We start from the raw sequence: 27,799 nt of genomic DNA, 5'->3' as shown, positions 1-27,799 counted from the left end.
CCCAGAGGAAGTTTGAACCTGGCAGGGATTGAGCCCCCCTAGGCATTCCCCACCCACATGCTACAGCCCCCAGCCACCATTTGGGGTAAAACCTAAACCCTGTTTAGGTTAAAAAAGGGGTAAAAACCCACAACCATACCCCCCGGTTCTCACGCTGCTGAGGGGGGCGATGCTGGGCAGGGCACCCAGCACAGAGCTGGGAAGGCTGGGGGGGGTGGGGGGAGGGGGGCAACCAGGTTTTGGGCTGGGCAACCGTGAGCGCCGGCAGCCCTGGGTAGGGGGTGGGCAGGGGGCTGCGGGGGTCCCTCAGAAGTTCTTGAGGCGGCTGTAGAGCTCCCGCTTGCTGCGCTCGCCCGCCCCGCTGCGGCTCTTCTGGCGGAACTTGCGCAGGTCCTCCTTGAAGTCCTCGTGGTCCATCGGCCGGTAGTCCTGGGGCTCGCAGTGCATCTGGGCACCCACGGCTCTGTCAGCACCCCCTCCCCACCCCCTGGGGCAAACCCAGCACCCCCCAGGACCCCCAGCACAACCCCCTTCCCCTAGAGTGCTACCCTCAGGGAGGATGCTCAGAGCCAGACCCTTTCCCCTCACAGGGCAGGGTTTTGGGGAGCGGAGAGGGTGATTTCCCCCCCACCCAGCACTCTCACCCTCCTGCCAGGGACCGCTCCCCCTCCCACACAGGGGGTGAAAGGTAGGGGGGCTTACCTGGTACTGGGGGAAGAACTCCCGGTACCCCCCCTTCAGGACATAGAGCTCGGGGTAGTGGAGGTGGGGGTACTCGTTACAGGCTCGGTCCTTCTCCCTGATGAACCGGCACCTGCGGGACAGAGGACAGGATTGGCACCCAGATAGGATCCTGCCATGTCCAGGGGGTCCGGCAGAACCCAGCGCCCACCCCACCCCCCCCACCCCCCAAACTCACATCCTGGGCCCCCTCTCGGAGGAGAACTCGCAGTGGAAGATGACGATCACCCTCTTGCTGGCGTCGAAGGGCACGATGGGCTTCTTCAGCAGGAACTCCTCCACGTCCTGCTCCAGCGGCAGGTTGACGGCGCCCTGGCGAGGGAGAGGGGCCCCTTTCAGCCCCCCCTCCTCCCATTTCATCTCGGGAAGGGGGGGGGGGGGGTGGCCCTCCATACCCTGCCCCCCTTCTGCCCCATCTGTTGGGAATGTCATCACCCCCCTCCTCCTTCCAGCTGGGGCTCAGCACCTCCGGGGGTGCTCAGCACCTTTGGGGAGGCTCTCAACCCCTCCAGGGGGTTCAGCACCTTTGGGGGGGGGGGCATCAGCCCCTCTGAGGTTTGACAGGTTTGTGTCTCCCCCACCCATGACCACCCTGTCCCCAGCCCCGAGGGGCGCAGCGGCGGTTCTGACCTTGATGTGGCCTCCCTCGTACTCGTAGGGGTACCTGCAGTCCACGATCACGCAGCTCTCGATGAGGCTGCTGAACTGCCCCGTCAGCACTGCCACCATCTGTGGGGGGAGCCCGTCACCGAGGGGGGGGCGGGGGGCAGGGAGGCAGCCCTGTGGGGGTGTTTTTTTGGGGAAGAGGTCACTGCTCCCTTACCATTTCAGGAGAAATGTACTTCAGGTCTGGGTGCTTCCCCTCTACCGCCTGCAGAAGGTAAGGCTGGAGGAGAGGCGGGTGCTGGGTCAGGATCTGTCCCTGGGGAGACATCCTGGCTGCCACCCGCTCCCCCCAGCCCAGAAGACCCCCCACCTGCGAGGTTTGCTCCCTCCCAAGAGGGACGGCGCTGCGGCACTGGAAGAGCAGCGGGTCAGGCTCTTCAGGCTGGAAAGTCTCAGCCCCAAGTCCCCTTGGTCCCAAACAAGGGCCACCAGCTGTATTGGGGCTCTGGCACCAGCGCAGGGCTCCACTGATGGTCCCCCTTTGTTTCAGGAGAGGGGGGCAGGCGGCACCCCCAAGCCTGCAGCACCCCCAGCAGCCCTACCTTGGAGAAGTCCCCGATGAGCTCCTGATGGTCGTTGGCCAGCAGGTTCTCCATCTCCTCGTGGCAGAAGGACCTGGAGCACAGCAGCCGCGCTTTCTGCGGGGACATGAACCAGAGACACCCCCCTCGGCGTTAGTGAGGGCGCCGGCAGAGCCGTGGCACTGGGCAGTCCCACCCGGGATGGGCAAGGACGCCTCACCCCGAGGATTCCCCATCACCCACCGGCTCCGCCGCTGCCGCCTCCTCGCCAGGACTACCGGCCACGCTCCTCCGTCGCTTGGTCTTGACGGGGGTGTCCCGGTCCTGGGGTCGGTCTATCCGCTTCAGGATGGGCCTGGTGACGCTGCTGGGCATCGAGGGCGAGCGGAAGAGCTGCCGGCACTTGCCGCGCTTCACCGGACACTGTGTGGAGAGAGAGCCTGTGTCGCTGCCCAAGGGTCCGGCTTTCCCCCCACATACACCCCCCCCCCCCAGCACCACGAGAACAAAGGCAAAAGGGTCCCTCTCTAGTGGCTGCACACCACCCAGGACAAGCCCAAAGCCCTGGGGGGTGTGTGCTGCTGGCCAACCAGTGACCCTCACCCCCAGACCCCACCTTGGAGACCCCAGGAAGGGGGAGCCTGGGGCCCCATCCACCCCCCGAGACACCCAACGTACCGGCTCAGCCTCCTCCTTCCTCACCAGGGGCGCAGTCAGTAGGTTCTCCATCCCCTGTGGCCCGTCGGTATCGCTCTTCTGGGGGGGCACCTGGGGGGGCCACAGGGGAGAGACAGAGGAGAGCATGAAGGGAACGAGTCCCACTGCTGCTTCGCACCCCCCTGGGCAGGGACGGAGCCCCTGGCCAGGGTCCATCCAGCTGCGCAGATGGAGGAGCCCTCCCTACTTTCATCTCCTCCTCATCCAGGATCTCCACAAAGCCATCATCTTCCTCTTCAGACATGGAGGAGGCCAAGGAGCACCGGCGCAGGATGATGGGGCTCTCACCCTGGGCGGCGTTTTCCTTCTCGGGGGTGTCGAACTGGGGAGGGGACACGACACAGCCCATGGCTCAGGAGTGGGGCCAGCCCCACACCAGCCCTGTTTGCAGACACAGTGACCCCAATCCCCCCAGCTCCCACACCCACAGGTCTCCAGTGCAAACAGGGAGGCTGGAGCAGCAGGTCCCGGCTCAGCAGCCCCTGCAGCAGGACCACCCACCCCTGGTGCCCCCCTCTCAGCGCCCCCAGCCCCTCTCACCAGCAGGCCGGGTGCAGAGCCGAGTCTCTGGCTGAGGGGGTGCCCCCCCGCAGCCCCATCGCCGGCGGGCAGCCGGCTGTGCTGACTTGGCCTCTGCAGCTTCTTGAAGACAAACCCCTCCTGCAGCAGTGGGGGAGGGGGGGGGTGGGCACGGCATCCCCCTGCCCCTTCCCCGGTCCTGCCTCCCTCTCCCCAGCCTTGCTGTCCCCGCTCACCTTGTCCTCAGGCTTCCTTGGGCCCCTCTGCTCCCTGGCCCCGTGGCTGTTGAACTCCCGGCAGTGGGAGATGTTCTTCAGGACCGGGCTGGCCCCCAGGAGCTGTGGCTGCAGTGTGGGTTGGGAGGGGTGAGAGGTGCTGCACAGCCCCTGCGCTCCCCAGCTCCATCCTCCTCCTTCTCCTCCTCCTCCTCCCAGCTCAGCCAGGGGCACAGCAGGATCCAGCTCAGCTCAGCCCTGCAGAGCCCCCGGGACTTACTGGCAGTGAGTGGATCCTCCGGATAAGGAGCTTATTGCTGCAAAAAGAAAAGGATTAAATGAGTGAGAAGATGCCCTGGACCAGCAGCGTCCCACCCCCCTCTGCCCCGAAGCTGGCATGGACCCCCTTGTCCCCTGGGTCCCCACAGTGGGGTGAGACCTCCCTGGAAGGACCCCAGGGCAGCAATTCCTCCAGCCACTGAACAACACCAACAGCTTGATCCAAACCCCAGGGAAGGGCAGACAGACAGCCTGGCTTTCGGGTCTGGGCACCGGGACAGAGCCCCTTCACTTACTCTTTGAGAGCTCTCCTGGATTCTAGGATCGCTGTCTCGAAGCTGCGGGAAGAGAGGAGCCAGGGTTAGGGGGGATGGCACCCCATGCCCCAGCCTGAGCAGCCCAGAAGCCCCTGGGATGGGCAGCCGCAGCCCTTACAAGGCCCCCACCCCACGCAGGGGTCATCAGCCCCCCCAAGGGGAGAACAGCTGAGCGGCTTTCAGCCCCACAAAGGGTTAAAACCCCATCTGGAAATCACTGGTTTCAGACGGGGGGATCCCAATCTGGGCTGGGGGGTTAAGCAGCACCCTGGGGTGGTTCAGGGCACCCCGCTGACCCCGCTCGGGGCCCAGATGTAGCTGGTGGCAGTGGCGCCCGCTCTCCACCTGTATGTAAATCCGGCAGCGGGGATGCTGGGGATGCTGGCCGTCGGCCATATGGCCATGCAGCTGCACACTGCGACAGGACAAAGGGGGCACTGGCGTGTCCCCTGCAGCCCAGCCCACCCAGCCCCAAGGCTGCCCCAGCATCACCATCTGCCCCCAGTTACTCAGTCACCCGACATCTGCCAGAGAGGGGCTCTGCCAACGGCCCTGGGAGTGGGCGAAGCCACCGGTGTGGCACCCAGAGCCCCTCAGCCCCGCAGAGCTCGGCTCTCAGCTGATCCCTGCACCCCAAATCTGCGAGGCCTGGGCAGCAGCACCCCAAGGAGGCTGAGGCGGGGGTGCTGGGAGCCCAGGGAGGTGCTCAGCACCCTCACCCCGCTGCGTGGTGAGGCAGCGAGCCGTCTACCGGCCGTCCCTGCCAGAGGAGGACTTGGCACGGCAGCACCGCAGAGGCTTCCTGCCTGCACCCGCTGCCAGACCCCTGCCTGCAGCAGGGCTGGGCCGAGCACCAGCACCGACAGCCCCACTAGAGGTGGTTTCTCACACCACCTGCACAGCCCCCCAGCAAGGCTGGGACAGGTTGAGCGTGGGCACTGCAGGCAGCCTGGGGAGGGTGAGCAGGGGGGACACAGTGGGCAAGGGTGGAGACCTCCCGGAGTGGGGGGACGCGGGGCGAGGGACACTCACACTTCCTCCAGTGCCACGGGGTCCTCCTGCGTGGGGGAGTCCAGCCCCACTCCTGTGGGAACAAGGGGCAGGGGTAGCATCGGGGGGGGCGGGTGGGAGGCACGCCGTGCCCCCGGGACCCTGCTCCAGCACAGGTCCCCCACCGCTCCTGTGGGGTGCTGGCAGGGTGCAGGGGAGCCCCCCCCACCCCAGCTGTGTTCCCTTCTAGCGCTGGGGAGGGGGCCACAGGGTGGGATCTGCTGTGTGCTCAGGCGGGACCCTCACCCAAAGCTTCTCCCGTCCCCCAGCATAGCAAAGGGACGACCCTGGAACCACCCATCCTGGCCAAGATGTCCCACATCACCCTGCCCAGGGACCCCCACTGGGGTGGTCCACAGCCGAGCCCCCCCCCGGGGTGCAGGGCTGGGCGGGTGGGGGGGCTCCCACCCATCATCCAGCACAGGGAAGGAAGCGCTGGGGAGGAAATCCCCGTTTAAAATCCCAGTTTGACTCAGAGCATGACCAGGAGCTGAGACAGAGCGGGGGACCCGGCTCCCACGTGCACCCCCAGAAAGACCCTTCCCTACCCTCAAACCCCACCCCTGCATGCAGTGACCCCCTGCCCAACGCCCACCCCCCCGGCACAGCTCCCCCTGCACACCCCCAGCCCCGGGGAGGAGGGGAATCGGGGCAGGGGCGGGTGTGGCAACAGCACCCATCGCTCACCCGCGTCCGAGGACTCGGAGGAGACGGAGCTGCGGGGGGAGCCCAAGGCTGCCGACCCCCGGCACGGGCTGGCCCGGCGCCTCTGCAAGGACAGCCCCGCCACCCGCCGCTTCGGGGTGTCCCAGTGGCTGCGGGCAGGGCGGGGGCGGCGATCAGCCCGTGGGGACCCACCGGTACCCCTCGGGGTGCCCCCCTCGGGTGGGGCGGTGGGTGGTGTCCCCCCCCTCCGCGCTCAGCACTGCCCTGAGCCGGCAGCATTCACGCGTGGGGGGGAGGGGGGTGCGGTGCGGGGCAGCCCCCCCGTCTCCACTCACCTTCCCAGTCCCACCAGCTTGTCCATATCCAGCGTCAGCGGGGTGACCGGCGACATGCCCGCTCGCCTCCTGGCCACTCCGGCTAGCCCACGGCCACCGGGGCCGCCCTGCGCCGCCATGGCGAGTGCAGGAAAGGAAGGGAGGCGTTAATTACACCCGTTGGAGCGACGGTTCCCGGCCCCGGCGGAGCGGAGCGGGGCCGCGCCGATGCTCCGCCGTCCGGTGCGCGAGGGGGGGGGGGCGCGCGCCCGCGGCCGCCCCTATTTATATTCGAAAACTAACAGGGGAGCGGCGCGGCGGGAGCCAATGGGGAGGGGCGGGGGGCGGGGCCACGGCCGGGTCGGGGGCGCGCGGGCAGGGGAGCGGAGCCCGGGGGTGCGGGCAAAGCACGGGGGGAGGGGCCAGCAGGGGTGCAGGGGCATGGCTGGAGGGGCTCAGGGGGCATCGCCCAAAATGGGGGGGGGCATGGCTGGGTGGGGGGACATGGCTGGGGAGCACAGGAGAGCTCGGCCCAAAGTGGGTGAGGGGCATGGGGGGGGCACGGCTGAGGGGGTAAATGGAAATGGAGGGGTGCGTAGTTGGGGTCTTGGGGGGCATACGGCTGGGGGGGCACGGAATGGTGCGTGGGTGGGGAGACATCGCTGGGGGGCTGCACGTCGGGCATGCGGCTGGGCAGGATGAGGGGTGGGTGTCCATCAGTGAATGTGCAGCCCAGGGGGGAGCCCAGTGTTCGGACACTGCCCCCACCCCCAGCCACAAGCCCCCAGCCATGTGGAAGTCTTTGCAGTAAAGATCTCCTGGCGATCCGAAAGCCCATCCGCTGTTTGCACCAGGGGGGAAAGCGCTGAACCCCTGCCAAATCTGCTGGGGCTGCTGACACCCACCTCTTGTCCTGTGGTGATGTCGAGTGCTGTATAGACAGTTGCAGACGCCCTAAAAACAAAAGAGCAGCAAAGACACGAGAAGTGGTTTAGACCCTGGAAGTGAAAGCCCTGACAGGAGCTCTCTGCTGCCTGTAGTGTTTCTAAAACACCTTGGTTCCTCCACTCCTTCAGCCAGCAGCGCACAGCGCAGCAGCCCAGAAGCCCCCTGCCATGCAGGCTATCCAAGTGAAAACTTAGGTCCAAGAGGAAGAAAAAGGGCTGGTGCAAATCTCCAGAGTTCATACTAAATTCTTTCAGTCCAAAACTGAAGGGCAGGGTGCCTACAGAGACTGGAAAATAATAGATTTCATTCTTTTCCCCTTTTCTCCAGTTTTGCTCTGTTGGGGTTTAGGTTTTTTCCATTTTCTTTTTTTTTTCTTGCGGGGGTGTGTGTGGTTTTTTCCCAGAGAATGTAACACACGCACAGTCTAGCTGTGCCTTCTCAGATCTCTTCTTTGGATCTATCTGCAAAACTCAGGCAACACCACGCAGTCATTCTGAGAGCCCTGAACACACATGCCAGACAACTGAGGAAAGGACAGTGCATTGACACTGCATGTATTACTGAATGGTTGGTTTTCACTACCTCTGCCAGAAAAGACAGCTGAATATTTAACCTCTGGTTGCAGTTTCTAAACTATACCGTTATAATCCTGATCACTAAATACTTTTTTAAAGCAAAAGATTGGAAAGAAATGTTCTTGAGAAGTGTTATTTATCTGACAGCTATCAGGTTCTAAGTTGCTCTTTCAGGCAATAAAGATTTTTCTCCTTTCTTTAGCGTGGCCGTATTATTTTGAGATACACAAAAATGATTTCCCCTAAGAAAACAAGCAAACGCGTGCTACAAACTTGAGGGACAGTAGATCTTCCAGGTCCTGCCCCTCGCTGCAGACAAGACGTTGCCAGCATCAAGTGCTCTTTGACGACACCTTCTGACCACAGGCACCAATTCTGATCAGTACTGAGAGACAGCAGAATCTAAACCCAGGGTCTGAACACGTTTGGAGCTTGCCCGACTTCACGCTTGATATCACACCAGCAAAATACCTGGCCCGTGATTTTGTAGAAGTAACTGTGACTGGACTTACCCTTGCCCGACTTGTTCAAATCGAGTGTATTTCTGCTTAGGATCTGCCACGCTCACAGTGCTCCCTGAAAGAAACAACATTAAAAATGGAGACACCCCCTTCCAGCAGATCAGAAATGCCGCCCCACTGTCTGGGGTTGGGAGCCGTTTGTAGGCAGCTGGGTGACAACAACGATACAGGCAGCTCCGCAGCACAGAGAGTCTCCACGAAGACTGATTTTTACAGTCCTCTGGAGAGTCACCCGGACAGGAAACCAAGAACTTGGAGAAACATTCACAGGAGCCACAGATCAGAAAAGAACAAGTACCAGTGCAAGTGCTTGTTGTCTCGAAACACTAAGGACAGCTGGAACAACAGAGCCTTCGTCTTCTTAGCAAGAAATAGTCTGTGCGATTCCCCAGAAGGTTTAAGACTTCTGGAGGTTAACTTCCCCTTGGGTTCTGGAATCCATTCTGATGAACAGGCGCCACTTGCAGACAGGAAGAATATTGCAGAGTGTTCCCAGGAGGGATCTTCTCAACATTTCAGCGGCTTGCCAAAAGAATGCCGTTATGTTTTTAGAGAACAGCGTCTCCTGTTACAAACAAGAGAGAAAAAGCAGCTCAGGCAAGAAGCCAGAGAGATTGGGAACATCAAGGAGGAATGCAGATTGGGACAAAGAGGCAGTGAATGAAAAACCAGCCATGCGCTGCAGGACAGAGACAGAGGAAGGAAAAAAGAGGGGCAGGGAGCAGGACAGAGGGAGAGCAAGGAAAACCAAAGGGGCAGGTAGAATAGCAGAACAAGAGAGGGGCTTGGAAAGCAGAGAGGGACGAACAGGGAGCAGGGGACAAGAACAGACAGAAGAAGAAAGGTACAGGGAAGCAAAAGAGTGACGCCAGTGATGGAAGGTGGGAGGGCACAGGCACAGGGAGGCACCCGGAGCACAAGAGGGGTGACACGGCCCCAAGTGTGGACGGAGGGTCGCAATCACGACAAATTTATCTACACACTTGCAGATAAGCCGGCACGTCTTTATTGCAGCGCTGGGAAGCACAGGGACAGCTCCACCCGACGGGCTTCAAAGTTACATCAAAAATTCAACATCTTATACCCTTTTTCTGCAAAGTCAGGATCTTTAACAGATTTTAACATAAGCATGCATCTTATGCCCGCTATTAATTTTGACAGTTACAATGATTGGTCTGCCCTATTCTATAACTTTCTTAATAGTCCTATCCTAACCTAATCATTGGTTATTTTACTGGTCAAAATCTCTGATATACAAATTAGGATGGGGAGGACGGGAGAGTCTTCACAGCAACATTCCTTTGTTTCGATGGTTTCATCACATAAGAGAACTAGCTGAGAACGTACAATTTCACCCCTTGTACCTGCCTCCCTCCCTCCTCGTTCTGTGTTCTGTACAGTTTCCCAATCCACAGCACCTTCAGCTTTGGCCATCTTCCTAAGGCCTGCATCTGCTGTCTCTTAGCATAAGTGAGGTTTTGTCTACTCCTTACCATAATGTAAATTATTTGAATCAGGAAATAATTAACTATAAGAAATTAGTTGTTTATTCAAAACAATTAATTATCAATGAAATTCAAAATTCAGATCTGATTATAACACAAGGGCCCAGGACTCACTGCCGCTCCCGCTCTTGGTGCTGCTGGGAGCATTTTACTGTTGAGACACTTCTGTCTCTGCCTCTCTCAGCTCTTACAATATGAGGCTTCCTACATACACAGCCTCACTGCGCACACACACACACCCCCCGCCCCCACGGCTATACCGTGCTTTGGTTACGCACACAGACCCCGCGGTGCATGTTGGTGACCAGCTCTGCTCAGGACTACTCACAGGGACCCTTCCTCACGCCGAGAGGCCGGCTGTCTCTTGTCTGCAGCTGGGGGCAGCTCGCAGCCGGATCCCCTTCGTGTCCTTCTCCGGCTGCTTTTCCTTTTGCCCATCTCCTCAGCTTCAGCCTGAGCTGGATGCAGCTGACGACATCCCCAGGGCAGGAACAGACAACCGAGCCCCTGGCACGGCCTCTGGCAGAGGGAAAGAACCCTGACTGTCACAGCCGGCCCCAGGCCGGAGCCCCTCCTGCTGCAGCCGCTCCTGCAGACCCCGCTCCTTCCCCGCACTGCTGCTGAAGGCCCCTGGGTTAACAGAGCCCTGGGCCTGCCCGAGGCCCCGCTCGCGGCTGCCAGGACAGGCCGTGGGGCAGCCTGGGGCTGCGGGACTGGCCTCAGGGGAGGGGCTGGGGACGGGGCAGCTGCAGGGGGGGAGCGGGGCTGGGAGGGCTCAGGGGGGCTCTGAGAGTCGGCGTGTCCAGTGCCTGTGCTGGGGGGTCTGTCTCCTTCTCCTTCCCCTCCCCAGCTCTCAGGTCACCCCCGGGGATGCTCCAACTGACCCGGCTCCGGCTTGGAGCTCCCACCCACCACCCCCGGGCAGCCAGCAGGCAGGAGACACCCCCTCCCCCGTGCAAGGGCCTGGCTCACCTCAGGGGCAGCCCCAGCCCTCACCTCAAACGGGCCATGGCTGGAGCAGAGCCTGCACCTCCCGGCACCAGCCCCTGTCCCAGGACTACAGCTCCCAGCATGCCCCGGGGCCTCTTCCTGCTGCCTGCCCCTGCAGGGACACTTCCCCCGGCCCTGCCCCGCCCCCGCGGGCCCCATGGCCCCTCCCCCAAGCCAAGAGCAGGGCGGGAAACATCCCCCAGAGCCTGAGGGCCAGCGGGAGGGGGAGTGTGGGGCAGGGCGGCAGAGAGGGACCGAGCAACGGTGGCCGCCGGGGTGGGGGAGCAGGGGGAGCACGAGGGGCCGGGGCAGGCAGGGAGGAGGCTAAAAAAGATGGGGACAAGGAGCCAGAGTGAGGAAGGGGAAGAGAAGCAGCACAACAGGCTTTAAGGCAGAAAGAGAACAGCTGGAAACCAGGGAGCCAGAGCCTAGGAGAAAGGGAGAAAGATCAAAAATACCGGCTGTGGGCAACTGCTGCCATTGCTTGAGCACTGCCCAGGAACTGCATGGCCAGGAGCCTCAAAATAGGGGTGGCCTGTGAAAGCCCTGCCCCGGGCCCGCTCCTGCACCCTGCTGGTGGTGGTGAATGTCGCCTGGCAGGGTGGCCAGGGCCTGGGGGAGACAACCCGTTGCAGGGTGGAATTGCCGAGCTTTTTTTTTGTTTGCTGGTTGCTTTTGCTTTTGCTTTTTTTAAAAAATAGCATTACAGCTCTGAATACAACCTGCAAGGAGAAAGGAACCAGGCGTACCGGGCTGGGCACATTGAAAGCCCAAACCCGTTCAACAGCCGCACAAACCACCGCTGGCTCCCGCTGTGCACACTCCACTGCCTGCCTGCAGGTACAGGCAGCCGCCGTTTCTTGAGCCTTCCCCAGGATCGGCACCACCGGGCAGCTCAACAAACCGGGTGGGCTGCAACCACAGGCCATCTGCACGACTGCAAGGGTCTCTCTCCTTTGCTCGTGAGCTAGTCCAGCTTCTGGTTTCCCTAGTGAATTGCACAAACACACAGCGCTCCGAACAGTAGCTGGCCCGAGACACTCGCTCTTGCCCACCGCTGGGTCGCCGTGGCCTGTGTTCCCTTCTGCCCTTGCTGGCCGCCAGCCCTCTGGACCCACCCGCGCCCTGGGTGCAGAGTGGGGCCGCACACGAAGGAGTGGGAATCGCTCTCCAAGAGGAGGTAGGACGCACTGCGGTGATCACCTGCAGGGCTCAGTCAAACAAGTACACCAACCAGCAGTTTGCCTCTGTGGGGTTGGCTCCTTGATCCCCCCCTCCCCTCCTTTTTCCATGCCTATACATGCCCCTCAAATGCCTTGACTCCCCTCTTTCTCCGCCCCTGTCTCCTCCCAAGCAAGGGACCTCCCCACGGGTATTTTTTCCCCCTTGCTCCCACGTTTGCCACAGCCGTCCACAGGTTTGGTGTTTCAGGCGCTGTTAGCTGGGTCACCTCGGACTTCCACGGCATTACCGATGCAGTTTTTTCCTGGGTACTGCTGTCCCTGCCAGACTGCTCTCTCCAAAACCACCCCAGCTCTTCCTTCAGTTATCTGTCAAGTGTGGCCACCTCCCACACCAATCCCCCTTAACTACCTGTGAAATCCAGCTCTTCCTCATGGCACTCTGACTCCCGTCAGCTTCGCACTCGCTTTGCTACAGGCAGCAATAGCTCTTGGCATGCTCAGGTGTTTCCCACGGTGTCTTCAGTAAGCGAAGGCTCCCGGCAGGCCCTAATCTTCAGCTTGCGTGCCTTAAGGCATACCCCCAACGCTGGCTGGGTGTCACATTTCCTCCTCTCCTCTTGCTAGCCTCCCTCTAGCCAGTCTTCTCCACCCCACGGTGGCTCTGAGCACCCTCGTCTCAGACCGGGCACGGTTTCAGCTTTTGGAGTGACTCTTTGCCCGTGTGACCGACTTGTCTGCCTGCAGCCTCGTTCTGCAGGTGCTGGGCATGGAAGTCCTTGCCTTGCACAGGAGACTGGACTGAAGCCTGGTTAGCTGTGAAAATGGTCAACTTTATTTCAAGAACTAAGTCAAGAGCAGCAGTTGTGTGTGCCCTGAGAGGAGCGTGGGCAGGACCGAGCAGGCCACTGGCACTGAGGCTGCCTTTGGATCTCAGCAGGCATTGCCCCAGGAGGAAAGGGTGGTGCTACTCTGCAGCCTGCACTGGATCCTCTTCCTCTTGCTGCTCAAGCCTTTTTCCCCCTTAGCACCTGCAGGAGCTCCTGCACCCGAGTAAAGAACTCCACCAGCTTCTGGAGTGGGAATGGGCAGGAGCTAAACGTGCCCGACTGTGTTGGGATCGGCCTTGGCCTCTGCACGGGGGTGGAGGCGGTGAGAAAATGACTCCATGCCCGCGCCGTTGGAGCAGCCCGGACTGCTGGGTGCAGTCCCATCTGTACCAGGATCCAGTCGTAAAAGTGCTGCGTGGAGGTGTAGACTCCGGGCCGCCTGGCTCTCGCGCAGCCTATCCCCCAGCTGGTCACCCCCACGAGCCAGAAGTAGTCGGCGTGCTTGTCTTGGCAGACGAGAGGACCACCGCTGTCACCCTGCAGCGGAGCGGAGGAGAGTCAGAGGGTTCTGGTGGTGTTGGGTGGCCCCTGTCAGCACTGTGGCTGGCTCCTTCTCTCTCCTGGCACCTGCCAGAGCTGTACCCAGTGCCCAGAAAGGCTCTGTTCAGGTGCTGGAGCCTGCAGGACCTTGTCTGGGAGGGGGTGGTGGGCCTGCAAGGTAGGGCGCTCTCTCCTCTCTGCCCGCTGCTCCTGGAGGTGTGGAAGGGGGACGTTCCAGGACTGGGATGCAGACCTCTGCGCTGGGGCAAGAGCACTGGGTGGCCTTTCTGGGCAGAGTGCCAGGGCTCTGGGACAAGAGGGGTGCTGGGCAAGGGCCTGCAGACGGGGAAGGGAAGGCAAGCCCCGACAGCGGTGGGGACCCAGCGGCAGGAGGGCGACTCGGCAGGCGCAACACGGGCCGGGGGACGTTTGGGCGCTGGCGACAGGGCTGCCTGTGCTGCTGGGGGCTGGCGCGGAGCACGCTCCTACCTGGCAGGTGTCAATGCCGCCCTGCGGATAGCCGGCACACACGTTGTGGGGGTGGACGGCCCCTCTGTACCAGCGGCTGCTGTTGCAGACCTTGACATCGATGAGGTGGACCTGGGCCTCCTGCAGGACAGCGGTCGATCCTGCAGCTGTGAGCACAGGAAGGAGTTAGCAGCCAGCAGCCCTTCTGTTCCCACTTCTCCTCCCCTGTGTGGGCGAAGCCCTTCCCTAGGGCTCGCCTTTGCCCCTGCAGAGGCCTTGTGCCGGGCTTGCCCTTCCATCTCGCTTTGGCTAATGGCTCGGGCCCATCTCTCCGTGGCCGTACGTCCCCGCAGCCCGACTCTGGTTTTCGCAGCCGCCGCCGCTGCCCAGAAGCCCAGCCCGCCTCCCCAGCGTGCCGAGCTTACCCTCGGCACACGAATACTCTTTGGGAACTCACATCTTGCCATGGTGGCACCCCAACCGCTGACGTAGCAGCTCGTCAGCTCTGACACTCTCAGCGAGGCGTCGGGCACGCAGGCCAGCTGTACGTAGTAGCCGCACTGGACAGGCTGGTCCAGTTCCAGCAAGGCGATGTCGTTCCTCTCCGTGACGTTATTGTAGTGTTCATGAAGTATCAGCCGATAAATACCGCGCACTTGGGTCTCAGGGCCCAGCTGAGCCAAGTGGGTGGCCCCGATCACCACACGCCACATGGTGAGGTACCTGGAAGGCAGATGCAGAGAGGCCTCAGAGGGAGCGGAGCCACGTGCTGCAGCAGCCCCGCGGTTCCCTGCCTTCTGCTTCCCAAGGCAGGGAGGAAAGCAGCGCTGCGGAGGGTGCCACTGCCCTAGCACGCCTTGGGCACCAGGAACGTGGAGCTGGAGGCTGCTAGGAAGCGGTGGCACGAGCCCAGCCTTCTGCGGAGCAGTCTCTCAGCTGGGCTCGCCAGTGCCCTGGCACCGGGCATACTGCAAGGCAGCGGGATGGCAGGAGCTCGTGGGGCTGCGGACGGGGCGCCTGCTGGTGCTGTGGGGATAGCCCCCTTCCCTGCTCCTCCTTACCTGGCCGCGTTGAAGCAGTGGGCTGCTGTGAGGACCCACTGCGGGCTGATGAGGGACCCTCCGCACACGTGGCCCCAGGGGCTCTGGATGCTGACGATCCAGGGCCAGGCCCCTGGCTGGGCACCCGAGCCACCCACGACGCGCGACATGCCGTAGCTAGCCGCCATGGGCCGGAGCCCGCAGGTCCTGGTGTAAGAAGAAACTCATGAGTGTGCTGCTGGACGGCTGTGCTGCTGTTGAGGCTGAAGGTCAGCCGTCTTCCCTCCCCCCCAAGGGGCTGCACGGACGGCAGGGCCAGGGAACCCCGTGGCTGTGCCTCCAGCCCTCTGTCCGCTATAGCCCCGTAGACGGGTTGTGCCAGCAGCCTGGGTGCTGGCAAGGAGCTGAGGCTCCCACAGGGAGTTTGGGAAGCTGTGGAGTGGCCACAGGGGCCGCGTGGGCCCCCTCGAGTGAAGCCCGTCAAGGGCTGCCCGAGCTCCCTCCCAGAGCCTCGGCCCACTTACCCACAGCTGTCCCACATGCCGTGCGCAGGCCGGCACACGGCCAGCAGGACGAGGAGGACGAGCACTTTCATCGCTGCCAGCGGCACGTGTGAGCTGCAAGAACAAGGTCTTGTTGCCTCCAGCGCAGCCGCCGACGTACTGCCCGCAGCAGTCTCGCTGCCTCTGATGGCCTTGGCCCTGGGGCTGATGTCACAGAGCCGCCGTTTCTGGGCGTGGGGCACGGTGGCCTCTCAAGGGGGGGTGGAGGTGGGGGTGTCAGCAATACGGGGGGTTTCCAAGCAGGAGGGGAGGCGGAAGCTGGGATCGGACAGCCCTGACAAACCCCTGCTGAACACTCTGCCTGTGGGATGAGGGCGTGCAGGCCCCGTGGCTGGCAGCGGCAGAGGCTGGGCTTTCTTTAAAAATGGATGCTGCCCAAAGGAAAAAAAAAAAAAGAAATGAACCATTACTTTCCAAACTCAGTTACTGACGGGCTCAAGCAGTGTTCTGCTGGTTACCAGCAATATGCAGAAATGGGACTTAGGGGACCACCTGCACCTGCGTCTGCAATTCCAGTCCCTTGCTATCCCAGGCCAACATGGCCCGTCATTCGATTAATCCATTTATCAAGGTGTCTTCAGCTTGCTGGCAATTTTGCCCTGCCAGTGCTCTGGGAATGCTGCTTGCTGTCCCAGGGCCTTGTTCCTCTCAGGAACCTCAAAATGCTCACTTAGGTTCCTGTTTGCTACAGACACGGGCTCTTTTAGTGCTCAGAAAAGATGAGGGGCACAAGCCACACCTCAAGGAACTCCAGTACCTCTAGGACATGTTTATCCCAGCAATATTTAGGCCCACGTGTTCTTCTGAAGGCCACTGAGGTCGAGAGAAGAGCAGGGAGACAAGAGACAGAGCGCTGATGCACTCAGATCTGGGTTGCAGGGACAGCAGTGTCTACCACCCCATGTCCTGCCCCTCCTGCGCTGGCTGGCACCTTCACAGCAGGGACAGCCAAGGGGCACACGGTGCCACCCCCTATCTGCCACAAAACCTAGCACCAAACCTGCAGCAGTTTTCATCTACTCGACTATGCCAGGCAACAGAAGGAGCTGTGACAAGTCCTGCTCAGCCATCCCCGTTTCGCTGGCAGAAACCTCCACAAGTGGGGCAGGAGGTACAAGCCGGGGCCCCTCTGATGCTCACAGGGAGCACCCGCAGCCCCTTCCTTCCCACCGCCAAACCTCTGTCCGCTTGGCTGGGACTGACTTCACTGCGTTCCTCCCTGCTCATCTCTCGGCATACACCAGTCCCCAACCCCATTTCAGGCCTCTGCGCCTGCTATCGTTCCACTGCAGTTATTTTGCCACCCTGTAAACCTGAACTTCCTACCAAAACACAAAAGAGGGCCACGAAAATGACCAGAGGGATGGAACACCTCTCCTGTGAGCACAAGCTGAGCGAGTTGGGGTTGTTCAGCCTGGAGAAGAGAAGGCTCCGGGAAGACCTTCTAGCACCCTTCCAGTGCTTAAAGGGGGCCTAGAAGAAAGATGGGGACAGACTTTTTAGCAGGGCCTGTTGCAATAGGACAAGGGGTAACGGTTTTAAACTAAAGAGGCCAGATTCGGACTAGATATAAGGAAGAAATTTTTTACGCTGAGGGTGGTGAAACACAGGCACAGGCTGCCCAGAGAGGTGGCAGAAGCCCCATCCCTGGAGACATCCAAGGTCAGGCTGGATGCGGCTCTGAGCAACCTGATGCAGCTAAAGATGTCCCTGCTCACTGCAGGGGGGCTGGACTGGATGGCCTCTAATGGTCCCTTCCAGCCCGAACCACTGTAGGATTCCACTGATTTTTCAGCTGAAAAGCACCCAGAGTGGAGACTAACACGAGGGGGCTCCATCTGATGCCTTCGAGTTCAGCTGATGACAAAACCAGGACACAGCGCAGCTCTTTCACCTGCAGCCGCTTCGCGTTTTACCTGCAGAAGGTCCTGGGCAGACCCTCGCCTGCCCACGTCCACCTCCAGGCAGCAGCTCCAAAAGGCCCGAAACTCAGCGGACAGTTGCTCGGGGTTCTGCAGCTCTGGTGTCCCGTTGGTCGCTATCAGATCCATCGCCTAGAGTGACAAGAAACACAAGACTCCACCTGTTTCTTTCTTACCCAGAACTGCTCACAGAGAGCCCATTTTTTAAGGTCCAGCCTCCAGTGCCAGTTTCCTCCCTGGCAGAGGGTTAGAGATGATTTTTCTCTACCTACAAAAAACCTCTGATGCCGCCACAGCTACTCCAACATCAACGTGATCTTGCCTCGACAGCTGATTGCAGTGGCTGACCTAGTTAGGAGGAACTCCATCAGCAAAAGCACATTTGGCTTCTCTGTGCATCGACACCAGCTTTCCTGGCTATTTTAAAGAGTGAACTTGGTCCAGCTGTATTATTTCAAAGGATTCGGACATAAAATGCATCCCTGCAGTGCTCACTGCTCCCTAAAGTACAGCTTCCTTAAAACAAAGGTAGTCCAGATTTTTGCTCTGTTCTAGATAAAAATGGTAACTAGAGGATAAAAAAGTAGATCCATCAGATTATTCCTAGGCTAAACAGAAACATTTGGAACCTCATTTTCAACACAGACACGTTAGCTGTGTGCACAAATATATTATGAAGAAAACACATAACTGGGCAGACAGGAGCCACCCGCAACTCTGTCTTTCAGCAGTCTCCAAATTCCAGATCAGCAAGTCTTCCTGACAGACCTCATGCCAAGGAATTAGAACGTAATTTTGCAAAACATTGGGCGAGCATTATCCGGGACAGTTCACTTGGAACCAAGGTCTAACACGCTGCGAAGCTGGACAGATGAGTTCATTCTGCTTTTGTAAGACGTTCTTCAGAACGGCAAGACAAATGTTTTGAACTGTTTGAACCTAAACTTGCAGAATATGTCCCAAATATACAGCAATAATAATAGAAATAGGCCTAGGAGTCTTCCATACAAATGTCCGCCATGACAAGAACAGCTCTGCACTACTGGCATTTAAAGAGACGGTGGCCAAAGGGACTTTGCTCTTATCCTCTTAAACACAGAGGAAAAATTCCAGGCCTAAAAAGGCAAATGAACTATCCTAGAGGAAAAACAATAAAAGGAAGTTTCTCTACTTTGCCCACAAGAGAAGTGTCACAAAATCAGTCCTGTCCCGTCCCTCTGCAGCTGCCCTCAGGCACCGGGCACAGCGGTGAGCCGGAGGGCCTGTCCTCACTGCGGTTAAATGGTGCTGCCCCAGGGACGTCCCTTCTCCTGCGATAAAGGAACACAGCACCCATGCCAGCCTTGGGAATTTTATTCCGGCTACATTCGCCTGGCTGTGAAACAGGAATGCCTAGGATTTGGTTTATTGGGTATTTTTAAAACTGAAACTGGGGAGGTCCAACCAGCGTTTCAAAGGACGTTTATCGCACCAATATTTGTCCCTCAGGCCCCAGGCGTATGCCTGGTGGAAGGAAATCCCAGTGAGAGAAAACAAACACTGTCACAGAAATATCCAGGCCACTCTTGGCTGGAAAATGGTTCATTCCTGTGAGTTCTGCATCGGCTGGAAAGAACGTGAGCAACAGGGGATGCATTTGCTCTACACGTGGAAAACAACAATCATATCTACATTCAGACTGGTGTTAACTCTTTGATCAATGATCCTTTAATGCCCTTAGAGTACATGTAGGTATTTCAACTCCTGTCAGGAACGGAAGCTGCTGCGTGCCTTGCACTGTTAAAACAAGCATTCACGAAAATGTGAAAGAACATCCTTTGGTTTCCAGGCTTCGCAGAACTCCCTGGATGGGGTCTAAATGTGACTATTAAACCCAACAGCTACTGTGTGCCATCAGCTAAAAACCTGACCTGTAAAGACGGGTCTTGCTTATCAGCTCTCCTGTTTGGATGCAGCTGAGAGCTCTCGCTGCACTCTGTGATTCCACACACAACAGCAGAAGGATCCTGTCCCTGTTGGGGCTGATTCACTTTCATAAAACCAGCTGGGAACTGGGGAACTTCAGGCGGTCCATCACAAGCTGTTCACTGTTCCCAGCTCAGGGGCAACAGCCCCTGCCCAAGAGCCCAGGAAGTGAACACAGGTGGGACCAACTCCAGGTGCCTGATTTTAACCTCCTGCAGTTTTACTCAGGCACCTGAAGACACCGTGAAGCTCTGAGTGCTCAAGCTGATCTCAACTCCCGCAGCAGATGAGGCATGTAGGGAGAAAAAGAGCATCTCAAATAATCTGGGCAAGGGCAGGAATGGCTGAATGTGAATTTGATCAGAGAGAAAAAATCCAGTTCCCTGCCTCACAGTTGACCTGAGGCTTCTCCAGGAGCCCTAAGCAACCTTTGAGGTTAAGGAAGCTGGGAATTTTCAGCCTGCAAACCAGGGACACAGGCCTACTGCCACCCTGCCAGCTGCGGTGCACTCAGCTGACTCAGCATCAGGCTGAACCCAAACCTCTTTACTTCTTCTCCCCCCTCAGGAGGTGGCACAGTGCACACCGCTCCTCCTGTGTGCACTGGAACCAACAAGCCCGGGCACCTACCAAACCAAAACAAGCCTTCCAAGAAAACTCAGGAATCTTTGTTCAAGCAGAGCGGAGGACTGACACTGGTGTAGTTGTTGTATTCCTTTCTTAAGTAGCCTGCCTGGGGGTATGTCTTGACCTTTCTGCTGTTTCTTCTCTCGGCCTGCAGCACACAGTCTGGGTGCCATAGACCAGAGAGAGCACAGCCTTATTGCTATGGGAAAAGCTACACGTCATGCTCTATTTTAATTCCAGCCTTAACACAAACGATCTATCTATACACATGGTCACAATTAATTTCCTCATACATTCCTGCATCCCTCTCAGGAATTCACTGTGCAGCACCTAACTTTGTTCCAGCTACCAGTCATGAGGTTTTATCTTGGTATACACGCCTTCACTATCACACACTCATTTGGGATAAGAGCTGGTCATTTCATTTTAAGGAATGAGGATGAAACGGAAAACCTCAAAACATTAAGAATACATTTGTTTACTCCAAGTTTCTGTGCTAAAACACATTTTTAGAAAGTCATTTGCTAATGAGTAATTATGGCATTTCTACAAGCAGCGACACTGCTTACCTGAAAGGCTCAGGTGAGCCATCGGCACTGATCCGACTTTGAAAAGACTTCTCTGCGTGCAGACACAGCTGGAATGCTTTTCAGAAAAAGTCGCCAACTGGAGAAACTTGCCGCTGAAAAATCGCTGTCACTCAGAGATACAGCTCAAAGAGATTTCAAAAAGCATACAAGGTATTTCAAGCCCAGCTGAAAGCACAGATGGCACATCTCTGACCTGGCTACAAGTCACGTCTCTTTGGAAGTCTTCCCCTTGACGTCACCAAAGCTACAGGAGATGCTGCTGTGCTGCAGTGACAGCTTTAGAAGCGGGCCATGGGGGAACTGGTTCCAGCTGATGCGGCTGGGGTTTTGCCTCACGGGGGATTAACGGGATAGATTTGAAAGACACTGGTATCTGATTTTATGTACACCCTACCCTGAGAGGATCTTCATCAATAAAAGGAGGCTGTCCTTCCGCCATCTCTATTGCCACGACCCCAAGGGTCCAGATGTCCACCTTGGGGCCGTAGGCTTCTTTCCTCACCACTTCTGGTGCCAGCCAGTCTGGAGACCCGACCACTGTGCTCCGTCGACTCTGCTCAGGGCTGAGCCGAGCACAGACGCCAAAATCAGCTGAGGAGGAAAACAAGTGGTGTTAAAGGCAGCTCGAATTAGGAAAGCGAGCAAAAGAAATCCCCACTCTATGCCCGAGAACACGGTGTGGAATCTATCTGGAAAAGCGGCCGTGCTCTGTTTGCTCAGTGCTGTAGCCACGGAAATATTGTTGAATTGGCCACTTAAAACCCACCCCTCAAGTTCCCTGCAGTGGCTTTTGTTGACTTGAACCGTTAGACTGTAACTCCCTCCCTCTGGAAGGGCCACACACAAACCCAAGACACTCTTCACACCTTTCTCCTTTCTGTGCCTCTCTGTAGGTTGGAACTGTGCTCGGAGCTGGCAGCAGTGGTCAGCGCACTGCCACAGGAATCCCTTCTGGGGAACTGGCTGTCAGTCAAAAGCAGCCCCATGCCACAGTCTGGGAAGGCTGTGCCTGACCAAGAATACCTACCCAATTTGACAATCCCATCCACTGCAAGCAGAATGTTGTCGCTTTTGATGTCCCTGTGAATCACTTGCTTTGAATGAGGGAAATCCAGGGCTTGCAGGCACTGATAGGTAAAAAGGAAACATGAGGGTAAAAATTAATGACCAGATTTCATCACTCAAGAATGAAACGCCTCTAAAACATTTAATTTCCAGATGAATTGCGAGCAATGCCTGAATATTGCACTGTCAAGAGGAATAGCTTGCTGCTTCAACACTATTAAAGTAACAACTTTCCAAACGAAGGCATATCAGGTTTGGGAAGAGAAATGTCCATTACTGTCACAGACTAGCCCCTGAAAGCACAGGCAGGATGGCTGCTGCCGCAATCAGTGTGCTATGTCCATCCATATGACAAAGTATTGTTTGCCAGAAATGAGAAAGTCCCTTCCTTCGGTGTGAAGTAGATCACTGTTGGGTGGGAGGTTGCAGGACAAAGACTTTATTGTCAGGCTCTACAGCAGATTTGGAAATAGCACCTTAGTCATTTTTCAGGAGCAAACACCATTTTGGGTGGAATGCTATCCTTTTAAGCTGAGACTCTGACAAATGAGTCTCTCCTTTGCCTTGCTGTTCTTTTAAAATTCTGCCACCAGCATGTTTGCTTTTACAGGCAAGGAATGCAGTACAGACATGCTCCAGGCACGTGTTTAAAGAGGAAAAGTTGAGAAGACTCAAACTTAAAAAAAAAAAGTAAAAAAATGTAATGCAATAACGGTGTTTAAGAGTGTAATCACAGAGTACAGAAAGTGCAGTGACACTGTCAGGCAGTTCACTTAAGGTGCCCTTTCTTCTCCATATCATAAAGCAAGGCAGAAACAAAGCTCTCAAGATGAAATCCCTCCTGTTCTTGCCACCTGTTCACCAGTACCATCCCGTCCAAGGGATAGGAAGCACACGCGGGATCCCTCACCTCCCTACAGACAGCTGCCATCTGCCCTTCCTCCATACAAAACTGGGTAACATCTTCGGTTAAAGCGCCTCCGGCCATGTATTCCATCACCACCCGGAGCTCATCACCGACCAGGTAGCTGAAAGAAGAAAACAAGGGCACTGAGATGAACAGGCACAGCTAAATTACCTCATGGAAAAGACAGCTGGTGATAGGGGGCCACATAGAAAATATATTGTATAACCCAAGATATATCGAAAATATTAATAGGGAGCTACATAGGAAAACAAAGCTAAACCTATTAAAACTTGCATCCCAGAACTAACACGCATGCAAGTAAGCAATTAGTCACTAACCCCTGCAAACTGCTCAAGAAAGATGCTGATAAGGGAAACAGAAAAGACAGAAACAAGGACCTAATTCATGGCTCAAAGGCGTCAAAGGCAGGAGGAGATAAGAGCTAAGGAGGGCTCGCTAACATCCATCTCTAACCAAGAACAAAAAGGAGACAGCCAGGTGTGCACACAAGGACAGACCAGGCTGAAACCAGTCTGGTACTGCAAGCTCAGCCAAATTAGAGCTTCCAGGGGAGAGGGGAGGAGTACAGAGCGAGGAAGACCTACGGCCTTCTTCTCTGAAGACCCCTGCCCAGGACCACCAGGAGGAACTGCGCAAGCGCCCTGAGGAGGAGCCCGAGGCAGAGATTATGGAAATGAAGTGAGAGGAAGGAATGGCCTTTTTGGGGACAGGTCATGAATATGTCTAGGCGTTTCGAAATAGGTGATGTTTTAACTGGATAAATACTGGAGAAGCGGCCACAGTGGGGATGCACGTTTGTGGTGGAGCGATCCCCCGTGCATCTGCACGCAGTAAACACACCTACTGTGTAACCTTTCGGGTTGTAAAGTCTTTTCCCTACGTCAGTTTTGGCAAGCCAGCCAGAAGGCTCTCTGCTCGGCTGTGGGATCGCCTGGGGAGCGGACGCCCCTGGGCGCACCCCAAGCACTTTCCTCGGAGGAGCCTCCGCTGCCAGCCGCTCACCGCGGGAGCAGACAACAACCTCCTGAAGCCGCGGATCAAACGGTATGTTTTGTGAGAGGGGCCTGTAAGTCGTACGCGTGGCTGGGGCAGCTGGTAAATCGAGCAGAGACATCTGGCGTGCAGCATAGTCCCCGTATGGGAGGAGGGTACCCTGCATGGTAACAGGGGGATTTGCTGACTGATAGGGCGGCCGCTAGCGATCTTGGCAGTAGATCGAGCAAATCCGAGGTTGCCGCTGCATCCCAACATCGGGAGCCAGGACGGACCTGCTAATGACTGGTACATAAGAAGCAGGAGAAGGGTAAGCGGGCCTCTCACAATCATGCCATCTTTCCAATATTTGCAGCTGCTTAGAAGGGTGTTCACTGGGAAGGCTAAATAACTAAACTTAAACCCCACAATCTTGCCCGGGGATATTGGTTATGACTCTTGTCCAGGGAAGTCGGTTTGCCCGTGCCCTGGATGAGTAGGTGGACTCCATCACCTGGCAACAAAAGGGGAGGTAATTGTATGATTTGCCTGGGGATCAACATGAGTCGTTTGTGAATGGCTTTATATGTTAGTTGAAGCTTCCTGCAATTACAATTCCTGTCGTTACTATCAAAACTGTCCGGACATTCTGAGTGTATGAGTGAGTGAGACGTACGAAGTGAGTGAGGAGCTCTATCCGCGGTTCCGAGCCGGGGCGACTGAGGCGGCCGGAGAAGAGCGAAGCAAGTGTAATAACTTGAAGTATGAATAAGGAGTGCCGTGCCCATCCTTGATACGTCTGTGTAACACGTGGATATTGATAAGTAGTAATGTTGGTCCGTGGAAAGTAGAGTTGTGCGGAGAAGGAAGGAAAAGATAAGCGAAGGGTTCGGGTTTGAAAAACAAAAGATGGGGGGAGGAAAGAGTAAACCTCATGAAAAATCCCCTTTAGGATGTGTTCTGACACATTGGAAAGACAGAGCAGGACAAGGGGGCACAGAAAAGAAGAAAGAGTTAATTAAGTATTGCAATCAATGGTGGCCGCTTTATAAGCTGGAAGATGGGGCAAAATGGCCTAAGGAAGGTGGCACGTTAGAGTGTAACACGCTCTTGCAGTTAATGTTGTTTCTGAGGAGAGAAGGGAAATGGGATGAAGTAACATACGCTGATATGTTCTTTGTTCTCCGGGACAATCCTGAGTGGGAAAGGGACTGCAGATTAGTACCCCCCCGAGAACCCATTGTCCTTGCATTAGAAAAAGAAAACAAAAACAACAACAAAAATAAATTAAAAGGTGCTGTTCGGCTTGTAGCATTGGCCAAAGGTGTACAGAGAGAAGTCAAACTAACCGTGGATCAGAACAAGATCTAAGTGACCTATTTAGGCCCCCTCAGCAGCCACAAGGGCGAGATGAGGACTTAGAAAGGGTCCGTACCCCTCCACATCCTCCCTCCTCCCCACCAGATAGCCCGATATCTTCCCGAACCCGGGGAAGGCAGATAACAGAAACAGTTCTCCAAGCTCCTCTCCAGGACGCAGGTGGACCGGACGGAGAAACAGGAAAAGTCAAAATACCATTCTCTGGTAACGAGCTGAAGGAATGGAAAGATGCTGCCCGAAAATATCGCAGTGACCCAGTAGGCGTTACTCAAAATCTCCAGTTTATAATAAAACAGTACAGCCCCGATTGCAATGACATGTAACTGTTATTGGACTGCTTAACCGAAACAGAAACACAGTTGGTTATAAAAACTGCCGGGGATTTGGCAAAAGAATATTATGAGATAAAAAGGGGTGATGTTAAAGAATACTTCCCCTTGCAGGACCCAAACTGGGACCCTAATCGATCAGCTGATGTGGATACATTACGAGCAGACCAAGGATGGGTAGTGAAAGGAATGGAGAAGGCAATTCCAAACCCTATAAATCGAGCAGTGCTATATGCAGTGAAACAAGGTCCCTCTGAGTCCCCTTCCAAATTTCTGGATAGACTAAGGGACACGATGTGTTGTCATACACCACTGGACCCCGGGTCAGCAGTGGGAATACAACATCTGGTATCCCTATTTCTAGGACAATCTCAGAATGATATCAGACGTAAATGACAAAAATTACGTCCACCAAATAGTCGAAACTTGGAAGTGTTATTGGAAGAGGCTTGGAGGGTGTTTAGCAACAGAGAGGACAATTATAAGCAGAGTCTAGGCAAATTGGTGGCAGTAGTTAGAGAAGAGAGAGAATGGAAACCTAAATCCAGGATGAGACGTGGACCGGCGCCCCTGAGCAGGGATCAATGTGCTATATGTAAAAAAACGGGTCTCTGGAAAAGGGAATGTCTGGAGCGACAGCGTCAGGGGAACAATAGGTGGCGGGATAACCCAAGAAAAACGATCGCACATGTAATGGATGATTAGAAGATCCATTGATTACAACGAAATGAGGAGAAAAACAAAGAAAAAAAAAATGGAGTTTCTAGTTGATACAGGGGCAACATACTCAGTTTTGAATCAAGCTTTAATGCCTTTAGGAAATGACTATGTCATGGTAAAGGGAGCAACTGGCCAGAGTGACAAAGCTTATTTTTATGAACCATTAAAATATAAACTGGTCAAGCAGGTAGGCATCCATAAATTTTTGTCTATGCCAAATTCACCGAATTCCCTCTTGGGAAAAGACCTATTGGAACAGCTGGAGGCCACGATAAAATTCAAAAAGGGTGAGATTACTCTGGAGGTAAATGATGATCAATATGTACAAATAATGAGTTTGTCTTTGGTGAATATTCCCATAGAAGGACAAATCGACGAGGAGATCATTAATCAGGTCTGCCCCGGGGTTTGGGTGACTGATGCCCCAGGACGTGCCAAGAATGCCCAACCAATAATAAGAAATTTGAAGGATGGACAGAGAGCGGTAAGAATCAAACAATACCCACTAAAGAAAGAAGACAGGGAAAGGATTCAACCGAAAATAGAGCGATTCCTAGAATTGGGCTTATTGAGGGAATGTGAATTGGAGTTCAATACCCCCATTCTCCCGGTCCGAAAACCAGATGGGTCCTATCGAATAGTCCAAGATCTGAGGGCCATTAACAAAATAACAGAGGTTCTATACCCCGGGGTTGCCAATCCACATACCTTGCTAATCACCTTAACCCCTGATTTAATTTGGTTTACAGTTTATAGAAGTAAAAGATGCCTTCTTTTGCCTCCCTCTCCATGAAGCCAGTCAGAAAAGTTTTGCATTCAAGTGGGAAAACCCTAAGAGCGGTCGGAAGACCCAGCTCACAAGGACGGTGTTGCCACAAGGTTTCAAGAACAGCCCTACCATCTTTGGGAACCAACTAGCGAAAGATTTGGGATTATGGGAACCACCATCGGAAGAAGGAAAAATACTACAATACGTGGATGACATCCTCATTGCAACTAAAACCAGAGAAGCCTGTGTCACCTGGACTGTAAGTTTATTAACTTTTCTTGGGCTTCAGGGGTACTGAGTGTCCCAAACAAGGCACAAGTGACTTTGCAGCAGGTTACATACTTAGGGTATAAGATCGGTGCAGGGCAACGGTCCTTGGGGCAAACCCAGAAAGAAGCCGTATGCCAGACCCCTCGGCCACAGACTGTAAAAGAACTGCGGACCTTCCTGGGAATGACGGCGTGGTGCCGGCTCTGGATACATGACTATGGCCTGCTGGCCAAACCACTGTATTCCCTGATAAAATCCAGTCAAAGTCACCTCCAATGGGATGCTGAGTCAGATCGGGCATTCCATCAGCTGAAGAAGGCCCTGATGTCAGCACCTGCACTGGGACTCCCTGATGTGAGTAGACCATTTCTCCTGTTTTCCCATGAAAAGCAGGGAATAGCGTTAGGAGTACTGGCACAAGACCTGGGACCATACAGACGAGCTGTGGCGTACTTCTCCAAACAACTGGACGCTGCTGCCAAAGGGTGGCCTGGCTGCCTAAGGGCGGTAGCAGCAGTCATCCTGAATGTCCAGGAACCTCAGAAGTCTACCCTGGGTCAGAAAATGACTGGTTTCCTATCTCACACAGTGTCTACAGTCCTTGAAGTGAAAGGGGGACATTGGCTCTCCCCACAGAGATTCCTGAAATATCAAGCTATCATGGTCGAGCAGGATGATGTTGAGATTGTGACCACTAACATTGTCAACCCAGCTTCATTTCTTAGTGGGAAGGCTGGAGAACCAGTGGACCACGACTGCCTCGAGACGATTGAGGCCACGTACTCTAGCCGCATGGACCTAAAGGATACCCCCATGGATGGGGCAGAGCACTGGTTCACAGATGGGAGCAGCTATATCCTGGGCGGAAAACGACATTCTGGGTACGCCATCACCACTGCTGAAAAGGTAATAGAATCTGGACCACTACTGGCTGACACCTCAACACAAAAGGCCGAGATCATAGCCCTCACTCGGGCCCTGGAGAGGGCCGAAGGAAAGGCTGTGAATATTTGGACTGATTCTAAATACGCCTTTGGAGTGGTACATGCCCACGGAGCAATTTGGAAGGAGCGAGGACTGTTGAACTCCCAAGGAA

At 56.1% G+C, this 27,799-nt stretch overlaps 1 protein-coding gene across 1 annotated transcript; it reads right to left on the bottom strand.

The window, feature by feature from the left end:
• Window positions 1–306: 306 nt before the first annotated feature.
• Window positions 307–26,267, bottom strand: LOC147414663 (M-phase inducer phosphatase 2-like). Its single transcript, XM_086472025.1, has 11 exons — window positions 26,262–26,267; window positions 3,955–3,996; window positions 2,833–2,967; window positions 2,598–2,681; window positions 2,172–2,339; window positions 1,950–2,045; window positions 1,565–1,627; window positions 1,372–1,470; window positions 920–1,053; window positions 703–814; window positions 307–447 (listed from the first exon to the last, which is right to left on the bottom strand). The coding sequence occupies exons 1-11, from the start codon at window positions 26,265–26,267 to the stop codon at window positions 307–309; spliced, it is 1,080 nt and encodes a 359-aa protein (XP_086328151.1).
• Between the last annotated feature and the right edge of the window lie 1,532 nt (window positions 26,268–27,799).

The sequence above is a fragment of the Leptosomus discolor genome, chromosome 12 (assembly GCF_034619465.1).
Source record: "Leptosomus discolor isolate bLepDis1 chromosome 12, bLepDis1.hap2, whole genome shotgun sequence".
In the NCBI taxonomy this organism is placed as follows: Eukaryota; Metazoa; Chordata; class Aves; order Leptosomiformes; family Leptosomidae; genus Leptosomus; species Leptosomus discolor.
The sequence above is the reverse complement of the archived record's forward strand: the minus strand, read 5'-3'. Positions and strand labels throughout refer to the sequence as shown.

What these genes read in the sequence shown, in the direction of transcription:
- LOC147414663 (XM_086472025.1), bottom strand. An exon ending in TCCAGGAGAGCTCTCAAAGA is followed by an intron (nt 2,968 to 3,954) that starts GTAAGTGAAGGG and finishes TCCCCTCCCCAG; the next exon opens with TTCGACACCCCCGAGAAGGA. An exon ending in ACGAGGGAGGCCACATCAAG is followed by an intron (nt 1,054 to 1,371) that starts GTCAGAACCGCC and finishes CTCCCTCGCCAG; the next exon opens with GGCGCCGTCAACCTGCCGCT.